Source organism: Bactrocera neohumeralis, chromosome 4 (assembly GCF_024586455.1).
Source record: "Bactrocera neohumeralis isolate Rockhampton chromosome 4, APGP_CSIRO_Bneo_wtdbg2-racon-allhic-juicebox.fasta_v2, whole genome shotgun sequence".
NCBI classification, from domain to species: Eukaryota; Metazoa; Arthropoda; class Insecta; order Diptera; family Tephritidae; genus Bactrocera; species Bactrocera neohumeralis.
In genome coordinates this window covers 86958688-86976638 of record NC_065921.1, presented here as the reverse complement: position 1 = coordinate 86976638, position 17951 = coordinate 86958688, and the positions used below count along the sequence as shown (strand labels likewise).

Below are 17951 nucleotides of genomic sequence, written 5' to 3'. Positions count from 1 at the left end.
AGTAAATAAATCATATACTTTGGACTTCGGAGTAAAATAATAGAGCCATGTTTCATTCATTCTTATTTTCCTCGGTAACAACCTCTTTTGGGCGACCACGACGTCTAAACTTAGCATACCAATCCTTGATGGTTGATTTTCCTACGGTGAACTCTCACGACGAACAAAGACCAAACTCTAAAAGTCACTCATCATCCCCGTTCTGCTGTATGGCGCAGAAGCAAGGATGACAACATCTAATGAGTCGGCGCTATGAGTTTTCGAAAGAAAGGTCCTGCGGAAGATTTATGGAACGAAGAACTGTATGGGATATATGACGACCTTAACATAGAATCAGCGAATTAAGAGGTAGTGGCTGCGCTGGCTAGATTTTGTCGTCCAAATGGATGAAAACACTCCGGCTCAGAGAGCGCTCGACGCAGTACTCGCCAGGGAAGAAGAGGAAGACCTCCACTCCGTCGGAAAAAACCAGGTGCAGAAGGACCTGGTGTCTCCAATTGAGCACAAACAGCGAAAAGGAAGAACTGTGTCTACGCTAATAAAGTGAAAACAAGTGTTCGGAAACTCGTCATCAAGAAAAATATACTGGAAAATCATATCGTGCTTTCGACTAAGCCATCTGTTTGTCCGTCTATATATACGTTCATTCGTTTCTTCCTAATAATATGGCTATGGCATATCGCAGCCGTACAAACTGATCGATCAAAGTTAGGTCCTTGTATAGAAAACTGTTTTATTTGACGAGATTTGTTCACGAAATTTGATACGAATTATCGTCCAGCGCAAGGGTAAAAACATACAAACTAATCGATCTAATAAGAAATGCGCCTGTGAAGGGTTTTATAGCTTCGGCGCAGCCTAATTTTGTGTCGGCCGTTATCTTTACAACGAGTATGCAGTCCTAATTTGTAAGGAAGGCATCTTAAGAACTAATTTTCTACACAAAGACGATTCAAGCGCCAGTTCGTGGCTTTAGAAGCTTGCAAAAGTACTTCAGAGATGGATGTTGTAGCAACGAAGTGTCCTCTCTTTTATCCTTTTGCACATTGTAATGCTACAATTATAAAAACACTTAAGTTTTTCATGGTTTTCACAAATTTTAAAAAGCTTGAACCTTCTGAAATCGGCATTTAAATATACATATATGTATGTATGTATACTACACATTTTCTTTCTGCCTCTTCTTCGCCCATAACTGCTGCGCGCCTGCTATGTCGCTTGCGTTTCTGCGCACGTACGCATGCACACCAGTTTTGATCAAAGCGTATGCTAGTCTAACGCCAACCAACAAGTTGTTTGATCAGTCAAAGCCACCGATGGAGACGCACAACGCGTCGCCGGTATTCCACGACGGCGACGACAGTATTATCAGCGATCGGCCAATCGGCGACAAACGAACTCACTGGCAAATCAATGTGCGCGTGCAGTCAGACAGTCAGTCGCATTGACGGTCGGGCGTTACGTCGACGAGTCAAACGGTCGGTTGGACGAACCTCGACGAGTCAAACGGGTGGTCGGTCGTTACGTCGACGAGTCGATCGGTCGATCGGACGCTATAGCAATCAAGTGAATTGGTGCAAGTGTCGTTAGGCGAGCGAGCCACAAGCCGCTTGCTGGCTGAGAGTCACACGGCGAGCTTTACAAGCACGTCGCCCGCCTCGTATGGTTAGAAGTGTGTTTCTATTGGTTTTTTTGCTTGCCATAAACGCTGTTGTTGCAATTGTTGTACGGAGCGTCAAGTATGCGCTTGCTTAACACTTGTTTTACAACAAATACGTGTGGAAAAACGACAAAAAAAAAGCGGCGATAGTGACGATTGGTGGTCAGCTGTTGTAAGCGAAACGGTAGCTACAAGCATTGTAATTGTATATATGCATGTATATTTGTTTGTATGTATGTGTTTTGTTGTTGGTTACACAATAATGAAAATCATATCGCTGTTTATGCTAATTATTTATACACATATGTAAATAAAAGGGTAGATAATCGTGTGAATTTCGCTGCGGCACTTGAACGCTTGCTTATTGACATACATAAACATACACACACACATGTTTATAAATGAGAATTTTCAGCACTTCTATTGAAAATATTGTAAACACACACACACTTTTCATTTTTGCTCCTTTTATTGCTATCAAATGTTGTTGCACTCTTTTTTGTTGTACATAAAACAAACACCGTTATGTAAATAACTGAGCTTTAGTATTACTAGTATATCGCATTTATCGCCTGCACGCGCCGCTCACCGCGCCCACACTGCATTTTGCACGCGTTCTCCAAGCATTCTTGCACGCACCTGCCTGTTTGCTTGCCACCTTGCTGCACTTACACACACGCACTCACGCATATACACGCACACACACTTGCAAGCTCTGGCCTCGCAGTAGCTTATTGCATTTCCGCTGCCGTCGCACAACTCGCTGCGCTTCAAGTAGCTCTTCCTCTGCCGCGCACACACTCTTACTACTCAAACGCTCTCACGCCCTGCCCTCACTTGCGGCACACACCTAATCTCACTCCCATACGCACCTTTGCAGTGCATCACACTGTTCTTGCACTCGTCGTCATTTCAACTTCAACGTTCACTTCCGTTGCGTTGCCGTTGTGCTTCCATTAGTTAGTTGCAAGCACTTAAATCGTAATAAATATTTAATAGCGTTTTTTGTTTTCTTTTTTTTTGCAGTAAGCCCAAGTATGAGCTACGTCTCAAGTAGCTTTCCGCGCTCGGTGTGTTCGACGTACGGTCGCGTGCGTGGCGTGCCCAACCAACAGCCGTTTGGAGTAACACAAAAAGCGAACGCTCATTGAAGACTGAGCTGTTGTCGCTGCTGTTTCGCAGTTCGACGCGATTCGTGCGCCACCAGTTGATGGGTTCTCTAATCTAGCGAGCGCTTTAGTTTTGTTTTTGGCGGCATCGTAGCTCATTGTGTTCGTTCCGTTTGTTCGTGTGATATTTTTGCACGAGGTCGCTGTTGTGGCGGCGCTCGTAAGCTACGCCAGCATATACTTTCGATCGTTTGCTTTGCACATACCAATCGTGTGCGCGATTCTACGCCTGTTTTGCGGTCTCTGCAGCGTCGGTTGGTGACGCGTTTACGTTAGCCGCGATGGTTTCAGCGCTGCGGGCGCGATGTTTGACGCGTTCTCACATGCGGTTACATATTTTATGCGAGTAGCTAATAATGATCTGGAGTTGCCAGATGGCAGAAGTACATGTAAATATGAAATAAACACATGTTAAGAGTCCAGAACACTTGGTTTAGGAGGACACATTAGAACGGGTCGATTTTTTCATGTATGTATTCGGGAAATGTTTTCCGGTTCATTCTGTACAACTTTATTTAAGAGAGTACTGGTCTACAACCGGTTTCGAGACAACGATTTTTAAGATTAAGTTTAAAAAATCTGAATAATCGTTTTTGTGGGAGATATGTGTTACAGTTTTCCGATCTGTACGATTCCGATCAATGAGCAATAAAATATCAATATGCAGCTAGGTGTTAAATTTCATATCGATAGTTCGAAACCTGACGAACAAGCTTTTATGACCCCTAAAAATTTCGTCTATAAAAGTGCTGGCTCGAAACCGTTTCAGACCCTTTTGTCCAAAATTACCCGCAGAACATTTCCAGCATACGCGATTTTCCGATTTTGGGTTCCCTGTAAATCAACCCTGTAAGCCACTCTAGGGCCTGAAATTTCTAATAATCAAATTAACGATCAGTGGGTATGATATTAGCCCAACCTGTGTTGAATAACTTGTCGGAGAAGCTTCTTTAAGCCGACCTATAACATATGTAAGCCTTTGAAATGTGGAAACTGAAGTTCAACTGTCGAAAATTGGACGAGATAACGAGCTCTTAAGTTTCATACAATAGCAAAATACTAGATTTCCGGTAATATTTCACAACTTTATATATCAAATACTAGCCCAACTTTGCTACTTCTCTTCAATTTCGGAATAATTTTTAACAAATTTTCTAATTTTTCCCCAAAAACTCTAACCGACTTCTGGCAACGTCGGAAAATAACCAAAACATACATAAATCAAACGAAAAAGCGCCAAAAACCACACAACCAGACGCAATCAGCGTACAGCTAGCGTCAACGTTAGCGTTTGACGAGCGCCAGCAACGAATGCATGGTCGTTAGAGTTCGTTTAGCTCACATGTCGAGTGCGTTGTACTCGTATGGCAAGAATCAACAAAAAAAGAAGCTTACGAGCGCGCAAACGAACACTTTTACTAGCAAGCTCGTCAAAGCATGGAACGCACGAAGGCCTATCGAGGCGTTGGCGATGTTGGAGAACGATGAGCGACCGGCTACGAATACGATGATTGCGACTGCAACAGCGCAACAAATACAATACAATAATAAAATAATAATAACAAAAGCAACAACATGTAAACAAAACAAATGCTGATAAATATGCAATCAAAGCGGTTTCTTACGCTTCTTGTTTTCTTTCTTTGGTTTTTTGTTTTTTTGATTATTTTAATATATTTTTTCATTGTGCTATGTTGTTCTGTGTGTTTTCTATATACTATAAGCATATTAATATTCTTATGTATGCAATTTTTTTAGTATAGATGGGGTTTGGAATATATTTCTACTGCAAAGGTCAGACTTTTAGTATACTCTTTGACTTTTTTGGTTCAGTTGTACTAGGATATTTTACTAGATTAGACAGATGACTTTAATTTTTAACTAACAAATTTTAAATTGATTTTTTTCAAATGATTGTGCTTCCAAATAGACATCAGTTTCTGCGATCTCCCCTTCATTCGACGCAAATTTCTTCCCAGCAAGCATTATTTTGAGATCTGAAAACAGGAAATAGTCGTTGGGAGACAGATCTGGAGAATACAGAGGATGCGGAAGCCCTTCAAAGCCACATTCAAGGAATTTTTGCCATCGTTTTTACCGATTTTTGACACGGAGTATTGTCTTGGTGAAATCGCAGGTTCTTTTTCTTCAAGCGTGGCCGCTTTTTCCTTCGCAAATTTTATCAAAACGCGATTCCTTTTTATCAGTTTTTTTCTTCAAAATAATAAAAATTGCTTCACTGGAAATTAAATATGTACATAATTCCCAAACTAAGGATCCGATAGGAAAAGTCGTATGGATTTACAATTCTAATAGTGCCATCTATGCGTCAAGCCGGAGACTTTTCCATTGACCTGTTGTATTAAAACCGGCCCACAAATGTTTGTTCTGAGTTACTAAGCGGGCGAAACAACCAGACGAAGAATTTGAAATTCGTTCGCGAAAAGAAACCGAGCTTCGGGGAAAGTATATATCTTGAAATTTACTCCACCCCCTAAGGTTTACGAACATAACCACCCATTGCGCGTACAACGCATGCACTAACATGCAGGCTTTCTTATCACAATCGGCTAAGCACTTGCTATCAGCTAACATCATAAATATCAAACGAGGAAGACCTTCCGCACACAATCATTTAATCGGCACTCGTCGACAAGCCCTCGGTGACAACCCACACAAAACGCTTGTCTAACTCGTGAATGACTATGATTTGCTTGCTGATAGCCTTTACGCTTCTACCAGGCACACACACACAAGCAAGCTTTTCGTTTGTCAAACTATTACCACATCAAATTAGCATTTTTAACTATTTTCTTTTAGCTGTTTTTTACTTGTCTCGCATTGTTTGTGTTTGTTCTCAGTCTTAGTGTCCAACTAACACAAAAAACAAGCTTGCCGCCAAAGCCTTTTACTTCCATCATTTGTAGATTCAAGTGTGTGTTTGCTTGCTCGCTCTCTTTCCACATTTTACTCTTTCGACTCCCACCGCCACTCTTAGCTCGCGCTGGCCGTCGTCTTGACTTACTCGCTAATGTAATATTTGTAGGCAACACGTGCTTTTATTACAGAAGATTGTCAAGATGCGTCTTCCCCAACACAATAACACACCTACACACACGCACGCAACCAACACAATTATAATATTACGTATACGTCTCGTTGCTCGCCTCATTCGCGTCTTCGTCGTCGTCGTCGTGGTTCGCACGGAGCGACGCGTTGCACTACGCTTGCTGCCGACGAGTGATGCAACCGATTCTTGCGTATTTGTTGTCTCTTCTATTGCTGGCCTTGTTGTTATTGCAATATGTATTGCATATTCATCACACACTTTTGTTGTGTGCGCGACGCCAATATAATAATAATTTTGTTTGTTTGCCTTTTTCTCCGACAGGGAAGTCAGAAATAGAAGGGCATTGCCATTTGCGTGCTATTTTTAAACGCCAGCGCAGCGTTAGTGGCGCGTTCTCTTTGCCAAAGCTGCGTGCGCTCTTTGTGTTTGCCTGCTCTTGGCCACTCAACCGAGTTGGCTGGAGTCAAACTTTGTTTGGAGGCTTGCTTTCATAGACCTTTTTTTCAATGTTGTATTGACTCTCACACATACATCTTTATATATGCTTGACTTTTGCATGCTTTTTATTTTGCTTTTTCTTTGCCTTTTCTTTTGTCTTTGTTCTTGTTGCGTTTGCCATGCTTTTTTCGTTGCTTTATGTTTACATTTTGCTTTGTGTGTGAGTTTCTTTGGCGACTTGTGTTTTCTTTATCCGCAAATACTACTTGTTTGTTGTTACATTTGTTATCCATATGGGTTTGCGTATGTATGTATGCGAGCGTGTTTGTGTGCGCTGCATTGGCAAAAAGCAGCTGTGCAAGTTTTAGCTGTTTGTTTTTATTTTTGCTTCTTATGTTTTGTTGTTTTGTTTTGATTGACTTGTGGTTTTTGCACACCGCGTTCTGTTGGTGTTTTTGCATATTTCTTGTTTTTGTTGCTCCTTTATCACTTTGCCAACATTCTCAAGACAAGCTTTTGTACGTGTTTTTTTCTGATTTTTCTCATTTCTTCAGTTTTCGGATTTCAATATGGAATGTATTAGTAATTATGCAAAGTTCTTTTTTCACATTGCTGAAACGTTGCAGAAAAACTTTGACTTAAAGATTTAAGGTTCTAGTTGATACAATATTATCTAAACCTCTTGCATAAGGAAGCCACCTCAGTTAGGTTTCGATCATACTTTGCTAGAACCCTCTAACAGGAAATGATCTTGCTGCTTCTAGCTTCATTTCCATTTCCTGCGTTTGAAAAACTGAACTTTTTGGTTATTCTATCCCCATATTATTTATGGTCTTGAGATTTTATATGAGATGATTTAGCCATGTCCGACTTGTATATATATGTATATATTGTATATACGCGAACTAGTCCCAAAGTTTTTGAGATATTGAGCTGATGGAAACCTCTTTCAATTGACGAGATATTGAGCTCAAATTTTGCATACATCCTTTTCTCTCTAAGAGGCTGCTTATTTGTTGAAGCCACCCTTATCGGACTACTATAGCATATAGTTGCTATACAAACTGAACCATCAGTATGAAGTTCTTGTATGGAAAGCTCTTTCATTTGACGAGATATCAAGCTGAAATTTTGCACATATAATTTTCTCTCTAAGCTGCTACATATTTGTCGGAACCACCGACATCGGACCACTACAGCATATAGCTGCCATCCAAACTTAACCATCGGCATAAAGTTCTAGTGTGGAAAGCTCTTTCTTTGACGAGTTATTGAGCTGAAATTTTTCAGACATCCTTTTCTCTCTAAGAGGCTGCTCATTTTTCGGAACCACCGATATCAGGCTACTATAGCATATAGCTGTCATACAAATTGAGCGACCAAAATCAAATCAAAGGTCTCTTTATAAGAAATGTGGCACTGAAGTGTCCTACAGTATATGAGGTATAGGAGAAATTAAGGGTTTTTTTGTCTTTCAGTGTGCTTAAGTGTTTAATGGTTTTATTTTTAAAATACAAAAAAAAAAAAACATTTTCAGGAACGCTTTCTAAAGAATTTTCAATAATTCTTAAATTTTTTGTTTCGATTTGAGCGCATTATTTTTATCATTACGTAAGCACATAGAGTAGAACTTCTTTAACTCAAATCAATCCACAAAAAATTCAAGTTAGAGAGACATCGAGTAATGGAAGGAAATTTGTATGCAATTTAACTTCTACTTTGAATTCAAGAGTTCGAGTTATGGAGAATTTCGAGTTATGGAGAACTTCGAGTTATGGAAGTTCAACTGTATTTGCAAAAATTATGAATACGTTTTTTGAAGCCACGACCGACCAATCATTTAGGTTAGGTTAGATAAATATGCTGATTACTGGCGTGGTCACGAATAATCCCAATTGGACTGCTATAAATTGCCAGATCACTACCTCAACTTGCTAAATGAGCTTGCTATAGGTCGCGTCTCGTTAAAAAATTTTAACTTTATAGCTGAGCGGAGTTTTAAAAAAATATATGTATATAATCACATACTCACATACTTATGTATATGTTTATAAATTTTCTGACCATTTCGGAAGTCCAACTACCTGTCATTTATGCAATTTGTGTTTTTGTCTTCATCTTTTTCATTCCTACAAATGTCTTCCTTATAGACCACAAAGTCACACATTTGCATACAAGCGCTTTGCATGGTCTCCTTTGACTGCATACGACGTCTTTTATTCACCTCTTGTGCATATCACTCTTTCTACACCAACTATTTGCCATTCGCTGCGCACCCGTCCTTACATACATACATATTTATTTATGGCTTCGTTTGTTCTAATAGCCTTTTCGCTTAGGTCGCTTTGCCTCATCTCAGCTGTTTTGCGCTGCTTAAGAACTGCTGCCTACCGCTTGTCAGCAACTACTGTCCTCACACACCTACATACTTATATTATTGTATTATTGCAGTTCCTTTGTGGCAGGTTGTTTGCTGCCATGTTGCATACGAAGCAAAGGAACTAACTCGCCAACCGAACATTTCATTGTCATTGCCTTACTTATTGGCATTCGCTTTTTGTTGTTGTTTATTATACCTGTGATGAGCTTCGTACTAACGTTTCACTTCCTATGTCATCCGCATAGTAGTCGTCGATGTTGTTGTTGAGGTATTTTTTTAACTTACAAGCATGGCAGTGCAACGACACAAAGCAGAACAACAACTTGCATGCATGCCACAAGTATACCGAGCACAGCGAGAATGTGCAGCATGTAGCGAGCAAAAGTCACAATAACAAAAACAAGGATGCTTATTTTGATAGTAACACGCGAACTTTTATGTATACCAGCAAAGAAGTTTTTCGTCGCTGCAGGTCAGTAATTTATGTACTATTTACATTCCTACGTGTATATATGTGTGTGTGTATTGTAAGTATGTATGTTTGTAGTTGCTTACATATAGAGTTTTCTAACTTTTCGGCGGTTTACTCGCTTAAAAGCTAAGCGTGTAGACGCTTGGAATGCACCACTTTTTGTTCATAACTTGTTAGTTGTTTAAAATTTTATTAGCAACTTGTATTGCTTAAACTAAACACAGCAATATTGATTACGGCCAATTTCCAAGCCTTCATCTAATCACCTCAAACAATCATTAGCATATCACGAAAGCCCTAACTTCATTTGAGAATGTCACCAAAGCACCAAAAATATCCAACTACTTACTACAAACTAAAACTAAACCACCGCAAACTACCGAAATTCTTACACATTACCTTGTTCGTCGCACTCCACCTCCGCTCGCAACAACTTCTCTTTACTCGCAGCACTCGCTGTTCGCAAATTCACTTGCACTTCATTTCGCTTTCACGCCCGCATACAATTTTTGCACAACATTTTGCGTTGCTTTAACTTCACTTAACTTTTCCATAAACTTCACAAACTTTCTGTTTTCCATTGATTGCACCGTTTAATTAAACAATTTCGGCTCAAACATACACTTTATTCTATCAATTAATCCGTACAAATTCGCACACAACACTCTGTTCGATGCTTACCAATGCCATTCGATTCAATTTGACTCCTAACCACACGAAACGAGACAACGAACTGACCCAGCCAACCGCGCTTTTGCAATGTTACAATGCTGCCAGCGCTGCTATTGCACTCTCTCTGCTGCCGACAGTCGCTTTATTATCGTTGCATTCGTTGACATTTGGCGGTGTACTCTCGAGCGATTTCGGTAGCGTGAGCGCTACTGGTCGGTTGTATATTTGCTTTTGACTTTTTGCTTCTTCTTGCTACTAGTGCAAAGCTCTGTTGTTGTTATCGCTCTGCGCGCATACTTGTTTGCACGCCTCAGTGTGTTTGCAGTTGTTTTTTTCTTTTAATTTTGTTTTGTTTTTACTTACTCGTTGCCAATTGTTTTGATGAGCGTAGCATTTATTCTCTGCGTTCTCTTGTTTACTTTGCACTGTTTTAATGCTGCTTTCTGGTTTAATGGAATTTTGAGTAAGTTTAATGCAAAGTGGAAATGGCAATGTTGACAAGGTATTCGGGTTCCGCATATTATTTAGCGACATCTGTGTGTGAGCTTACCGGTTAAAACGTAATTTAGATGATCTCCCTGTTTTTTTTTTAATTATTTGTGATAAGCGAAGTTGTTGAATTGTTTTAAATTCTAATTTTGGTGGATAAAATAGTTTTATTAAAGAAAAAGAGGATTTCTAACGATGCAGGAGTAGAAGAAAGTGATCAAAGGCGAAGCGGTATTCTTGATATTATCGTTATTGGAAGCTGGTCGCTGTAGAAGATGGACTTATCTTTCAGTATTATAGCTACATACGCCATTTCCTAGAGAGTTCTTTGGACAATGAAGAGTCAATCTTAAGGCGGAAATAGATCCAGAACCATTTGAACAACTTAAGATCAATGTCCTGGCTCCAAAGTTCACTTAAAATCCGGTTTCCAACAACTTGCGAATTGGTGCTTCCTTTGCTGATGATTCATTTGAATCACTGCCAATATTGACAGTATTATACAACAAAAAACGTTAACTTCAGTTATATGGAAGCTATAATATCCTTCACAAATAAAAATGTCAAATTCGTGAATATGTCTCATCAATTATAAAAATTTTCCACACAAGAATTTACTTTTGATCGGTCGGCTTCTATGGCAGCTACATATTTGTTATAGTGATTCGATTCCGATAGTTCTGATGAAAGAGCAGCTTCCTGAGCATTTGCCTTCAACCATTTGAGCAACTTAATAGATATTTTTCGGCGGAGTTGAAAAAAATCAGACATTTCATCAAATCCACTGACTTGCTGGATTGCATCGTTTTGCTTAACACACGAGAGCCCCATGGGCGGTCGCCTGTAGCCTGGCGCTCCTGCCACTCCCTTTTTAATCAACAAACCTCAGACGAAAATACAAGGTTCTATGACATGTCTTAGATATTTTATTTTGATTTACTATTAAAAATAGTTTATTAAAATCTATGACAAGTAGTATACAGTGGAAAAGACGTTCGTAAAATATCTTCGGATCTAAAATACTGTCGAAAAATAAGTGTAATCGCTAAACTATAGTCTAATTTAAAAGTGCAGATCTATTGTCAATTGAAATGTTAAAATAATAAAGTCAACAAAGCTAAGCTAAGCTTATGCTACACTTACATGCTAATAAAGCACTTTAAACTTTTCAAATTTTCACGCTTCTTAATTACAGTTATGGTAATAATAATAAAATTAGAATAATAATTGAAGTAATCATAACAAAAATAGTAAAAATAATAATAATAATAATTAAAATTATAAAAATAGTAGTAATAAATACATTGTAGCAAATTTTTAACAGCGTAAATGCAGGTCTGAGACTACGTCCACACGGCGGTCGGTATGAGTCCCTCTTTACTGGTGCCAGGCGGTTTTAGCACCTCTTTGTCGAGGAAGTCCAATGGCAGGTTGACTAGGAAACCCTGAAAATAGATGTGAAAACATATGATTAAGCGGTGTTATACATATTTGTATATAAATATAGACTTTTGTTGATAATTAGAAACTAGCTAGAGATAAAATTATTTTCAGTATGCAGAAAAAAAATACATCACATCAGTCATAATATTCCAAATATCCGTCACTTCCTCTCACCTGTATATTCGCCACCCGCTTCATAGCCATTTCCGGATCGGACTTAGATAGCGGCGGTTCCTCCTGATATTTTCGCAAATCTGCATACGATTTCACCTTATCAGTTGGCAGACATTTGAAGATCTCTTCGTAAAGCTCAGTATTGCGTGTGGCCGTGCGTCGCCACATGCCATTCCAAAATTGATCTATCACAGGGTCCGTCACATCGATTGGCATACGCTCCGCGTCTGGATCGAGTAAGCCTAAATGCTCTTTAAACAGAAACTTGCGCAGCCGTCCAGCGAACACGCCGCTTGGATACTTTTTGCCATTCATGCGCCCATCTTCAAACTCTTCATCGGTTATGATCGCCGCAATTTCCGAATCACGTTTGCCAATCATGGAACGATCGTTGATGTTTGCCGAACCACATATAACAACGCGATCGTCTGCGATCAACAGCTTGGAATGGACATAGATAAGCTCGGTGATGGGATTATTGTTGAGCTGTGAGTTTGTGCGTAGACTGTGGAAGGAGATGTATTCACCGGGATCTTTTATGCCGACCTCCTGCAGGCGTGTGAGTATGCCAGAGCGACCGCTGTAACAATAGATGTGAACATAAGCAACTTACAAGTGGGAAAATATAATCAAATTACCGTGATATCGATGCGTAGTTCCAATGCGTGATGGCGCGCACCGCATTGCCAGTACTGCCGCCAACATCGCCCTCAAAGCCGGGCAGTAGCGGTATGATCACAAATACACGGAACGTCTTGCGCTCTCTATACACAACAAAAAAGTCAATTTTAAGGTTAGGTATTTGTTTATAACATTCCACGCCACTCATACTCACTTATGCGCGCGCACGATACGCTTGAACAGCGTTTCACCAATCTGATTACGCACATTGCCATACGCGCCCGTCGCGCCCAACTGCATTGTGATGAAGAATTGATTTTCGATGTAGATAAAATGCTGTGCCTTCGTTATTGTCTGTATGTAAGCGTCATGTATGCTCTGCTCAACCAAATCCTGCTCGATGAAACCGCAGCTCCATGAAGAAGCGCTGCGCAGCAGCTGACACGTAACCCGATTCTGACGCTTCAAGGTAATATTTGGATTTAGCCTGATGTTGTTGTAACTCTTTGGCATTAGATATGGGAAGTTGGCGTTATCGCGCATCTTCTCCAGCTTCACAGCATTCCAGCGCTGTATGAAGTGACGCGCCACATCGCGCGCCGCTGCACCCACTAAACACACGCCCACATCATGCCAAGGCATACGTGGTGTTGTGGAGCGGTCTATGATGTCGACGAGCGGCGCATCTAAGTTCATCCAGTCTTTGAGTATGAAGTTAGAGTAATCCTTGCCGAACCAATACTTGGCTTGACCATAGTAATCGTTCAGGATTTGCGTTTGGAACGGCGTGGGATCCTCTAGACCACCCAAGCGTCCAGTTTCCACCTCATCAATGGTGAACACAAGCTGTTTGGGATCTTTCAGCACATCAGGCGACTTATCGCCCGCGCCGCGCTCATGTTCGGTCATTGTTAGCCGACTCACTAGGTCTTTACCCTTACGCATCGCATTCGTGGTGATTTTCTCCAAAACATTCTTACGCTCCATTTCGGGTGTATTTAATTTCATGCCTTCGATGGCGATCTGTTCGCTTGTGGGCGGTGAAAGCAATTCAGGTATCACAAGTTTATCGCCTGGCGCGAGTGTACGTAGCTCAACCTCTTCAAATTGGGTTTCTTCGATGTTTGCGCTTAATTTTTCGCTTTTCTGTAGGTCGCTATTTACATTGGTGCATTTACGTGACGACTTCTGCGAACCAAAGGCGGAGTCCGCATCGTCCTTAAAGAAACTGCCCAGACGTCGTGTGCTGCCCGAAGCAGAGGCGGTGGATATGCTACCAAGGTCAGTCAGACGATGCCGATAGTCGTCCCAACGGCCATAGCAGAGATCCAGTCCACCGATGAAAGCGTAAGTCTGATCGACCACAACAATCTTTTCATGATGAGCCCAGAAGAACACGCCAGCGCGCGCATGATCTGGATGACGGAGAACCTATGTGCACAAAGCGGTACAAATGTGAGTCATAATTTTCTTTATATGAATGTTAGAAATGTACCCTTATATTCTCGTGTGAAAGCCTCTGTTTGCTGTAGTAACTATTAATGCCCAAAGCCATTTCGACCTCTTTGTAGAGTAGCACGAACACCTTGATGCCCTGTGACTGTAGTTGGAGGGAGAAAGAAAGGAAGAAAGAGAGAGTGAGAAAGAAAGAGAGAGTGATAAAGAAAGAGAGAGAGAGAAAGAAAGAGAGAGTGAGAAATTTTACTTTCAAAATTGAGATTTTATCATCTCCATTTCCTCACCGCTTTACGATGTAGTATCTTATCCAAGCGCCAGTAATCGCCATCCACCGCGGGCCGTTTCATATAAATCTCCGGACTCAACCACCAATCAGCGATGAAGATTTCCTCCTTTGCCTCTTCAAGCGCATCCGCTATGGCACCCATATAAGTAGAACCGTCGACATGCCAACTCGCTTGAATACCAGAACGCACCGGCGCGTAGGACATATGCGGGTTGGGATAGGTAAAGTCGCGCGCATAACTATTTGCGGTCTGCTTGAGGTATAGCATCCACTCTTTGCACTTTCGACGCGTCCAGCACTTGAGTATAATGTGACGGTTATTTGTGAGCACTTGCAGACCCTTACGCATGCCGGTCTGATAGATGCCAGTGGAGACGTCGAAACCCTGATCGAATAATATCACAGATCTACAAAATTGGAGTGTAAAAAACATCAATCAATAGCAGATAATGTTCAAAAGTTCAGCTGTTGACCTGATACCTAATGACTCCATCGGTGGGACGTATGTAGCCGAAGCAGGTCTCTTTGACGAAGAACCAACGATTACGCCATTTGCCGTACAGCACGTCCGAACAAAAGAAGCTGCAGCGCACACAGCACTTCTGCTGAAAGCAACCGAAGAAATTGCAACCCGCTTGCCCAGGACGCGTGGAGCCGGTACGCTTTTGTATAGCGCCCTCCTTGCCCTTGATGCCGAGATCAGACACAAAGGAGACATTTGAGACTTCAACGAAGTTCAGCTGTTGGAAAGCAAAGTTATATTAGATTCATGAACTTGCAGAGCCGAAGGCTTTTAAGGCTTTTCGACTCACCGTTTCGTGATGATTTCGATACAAGCTGATGTTCAGTAGATTGTACAGATAATCCTCCAATTGCTTGATACGCGTAGGCAGTGACTCGACAGTTATAAGTGATTCGGGTCGATTGGGAAAACGTGGCAGCTTTCTCTCCTTCTTCTTTCTCTTGCCCGTTATACCCAGATTTGACAGCGGACTATTGCTAGTGCTCGCCAAGACCATGGTATTGCTAGCATTACTGTTACCGTTACTTTGCACTTTCTGGCTCGTCTCACAGATCGTGGTCTGCGTCTGCGACAGCTGCATTGACTTCAGACGCGCCTCATCAGCCATTTGTATGGCTGCCTTTTTAATTGTGGCACGCTTCTCCTTGTGACTACGCATCGGGAATGGAATGTTCAGCGAGGTGCGGAAGAAACTAAGCTGCTGATGCAGTGAATTGAAATGCTTGTAGCGACGCTTGATGGTCCACGTGAAGGGTCCATGCGTCAGTTCGATGGTATACCTGCACCGACAGAAAAGGAGGATACACTTTACACACTATACAATAACCGAAAAATATATAGGTGAACTCACAAATTTGGATTCAATAAATGCGTCGTCACACTGCGTTCGTTGTCGATTATGCGCACCTGTATCTCCATGCCGGGTATGAATACTTTGCGCTGAAAGGAATTGAATTTCATGCTCGGTCCATATATGGAGCTGTATGGTATCTCCGAAGGTTGCCCTGTGAATGCGCCGGCACCCTCCTCCTCATCGTCATCGTCGTCGGTGTCTTTGCGCTGTACCAGCACTGGCTTATCGCCGACATTCGACAATATCGTCACGGAATCGGGAAACGCCAGCGTCTCGTCATATTCCGAATCGACGAGCGAGAACTGAAAATCAGGCACGCAACGTGTAACCTTCTCCTCGTCATCTTCCTCTGCCAACTCCTCGGGTGTGTAATCTCTACTCTCACCATCAATGCTATCGGTGGCGTTGACTACGTACGCACGTGGTTGGGTGGAATCGATATTGCTGGTCATCGTAATTGCGCCACCGCCGTCGAACTGTGAATAGAGATGTGGATAGTCTAGCTCATCATAGACGAGCGCAGGATTCGCGAGACCCGTCTCACGATCGATGAATTCGTCTGTGTAGAAAAAACGAGAGAGAAGAGTTGGTAAATAAGGATATTTTTTTTTAAAATTATTATTTAAAATAAATTCAGGAGCAATCTTCAAAGTATCAATATGCTAACTGTCATAAGCTCGTGTAGATAAAGATTTCCATTAGATAATGGTAAGTCTCACTTTCGGTTTCGACCACAGACAAGTCTGAAATATACGTCTCACCTGCTTAACCTAAATATATTACTTTGAGGATCCTATAGTCTCCGGGTTTTGACCAAAAAGACTAATGCTAACTGAATAGCTGAGGCCGAGTAGATTCTTGCAAATACAGTAAGTAAGTGATATTTCTGGCCTATGTAATTCCTGTACCTAATCACGATCAGCTATTCTCCGACGAAAAATTCTCAATTATCTCTAGAGAGTTACGCTGACGGAGAGTGTGGTTATTTTGTTTCTCTTCACGGCGAATCTGGAGAGCTATGTATTATCTCCGGAGATATTGAAATTTTATCGCTCAGGTTGTTCGCTTGAGTCCAGCGGATGGTATGCCTACTTCAGCATTGAAGAATTTGCGGATAGAGGGACATATTTTTGACGATAAGCTGGCTAATATCAACTCCAGGCAAGTTTCCGACTTCGTAGTAAGTATGGGAAAGAAGCTGCTTCAATCTAAGTCTGGCGAAAACTAGCCAGTTCAGGAGAAAGTGTCTAAATGCTCCCATCTCATCTTCCTCCCTTCAATTTTGACAAGTTGCGTCCTCCAAAATTTGTGGCCTCTCGCGTGAATACCAATTGGACAGTACGGGACATCTATCATTGCTGCCTTGTGAGCCTTTCTAAGAGCTGGTAGTTTCACGGACCTTTTGTGCTCCACTCTGGGCCGGAAGGCTTTCGCAAATCTCACAAGCGCTGGTTGCTGAACCAACGCTTACTGAGCTCGCGGGAGGCCAATAGATCCAGCGCCCAAGTGCACGACGACTGGGGACCAGCTGATGATGGATCAATGTAGAAAATTGCGTGACTTTGCTAAGCTCGCTTCAGTCGGGCGTCGGTTTAAATTGGTGCCGATTCGGAGATCATCAGGAATATCAGTCTTCTGCAACTGTCGTCAGTGTTCATTTGTCGCCGAGAGCAACAAGAATATCAGTCTCCTGCAAGTCTTCGTCGGTGTTCAATAGTCATGTCTCGAAATATGTATGATTACACCCACTAAAATAAAAATTATCGTACTTCTTGGTGCACCCTGTATATTTTTTAGCATTTTTTCATCACTAATAGGCATGAGGACCCCTAATCCATTTAATTTAAACAATTGACCCTGAAAAACATTTTCACAGTGCAACCAACTTTCTCAAAACGACGCTTCCCACGAGAAGAATAACAAGAAAAGAATCCAGCTCGGCGCATCTTGCAAGCAGTAAAGCTGAAAGCTTAATCACCATAAAGCTAGTTGAACGCTAGAACGGAACTAGTTAATACTGAAAGCACGAACATAAGTGCGCCGACGAGCATTTACGGGATACACACATATGTTTGTGGGTGTGTGTAAGTAAAGAATGAAGAGCTCTCTATGCCCCAACTATTATGCTGTGGCAGCGAAATTCAACTACAAAATAAATTAAATCGGCCGGCTGATCTAATCACGAGCATCGTAAAATTTCGCATGGAAATCTCAACCAACTCGCAACGCCATATAATTGTGTT

The 17951-nt window shown here is 41.5% G+C and overlaps 2 protein-coding genes and 1 long non-coding RNA gene across 6 annotated transcripts in view; 1 reads left to right on the top strand and 2 right to left on the bottom strand.

The window, feature by feature from the left end:
* LOC126755387 (zinc finger protein jing) overlaps positions 1–9906 on the bottom strand; it is a 311572-nt gene extending 301666 nt beyond the window's left edge. The window contains exon 1 of one of the 2 annotated variants that reach the window (XM_050467925.1): positions 9589–9906. The gene's annotated coding sequence lies outside the window, so the exon portion shown is untranslated. Of the gene's footprint in view, positions 1–2532; positions 2792–9588 lie in introns of those variants that run through there. The other variant, XM_050467926.1, reaches the window with a different exon arrangement.
* LOC126755401 (uncharacterized) overlaps positions 1–17951 on the top strand; it is a 143413-nt gene that overhangs the window by 10012 nt on the left and 115450 nt on the right. The window lies entirely within an intron of this gene.
* The window catches only part of LOC126755389 (phospholipase D2), a 35734-nt gene continuing 29029 nt past the window's right edge, over positions 11247–17951 (bottom strand). For all 3 annotated transcript variants that reach the window (XM_050467931.1, XM_050467930.1, XM_050467929.1), the window contains 9 exons: positions 15706–16267; positions 15145–15634; positions 14813–15072; positions 14331–14739; positions 14084–14188; positions 12803–14019; positions 12606–12731; positions 11968–12547; positions 11247–11795 (listed from right to left, as the gene is read on the bottom strand). In XM_050467931.1, the coding sequence (XP_050323888.1) occupies positions 11694–11795; positions 11968–12547; positions 12606–12731; positions 12803–14019; positions 14084–14188; positions 14331–14739; positions 14813–15072; positions 15145–15634; positions 15706–16160 (3744 nt within the window). In that variant the 5' untranslated portion in view covers positions 16161–16267 and the 3' untranslated portion in view covers positions 11247–11693. The remainder of the gene's footprint in view (positions 11796–11967; positions 12548–12605; positions 12732–12802; positions 14020–14083; positions 14189–14330; positions 14740–14812; positions 15073–15144; positions 15635–15705; positions 16268–17951) is intronic.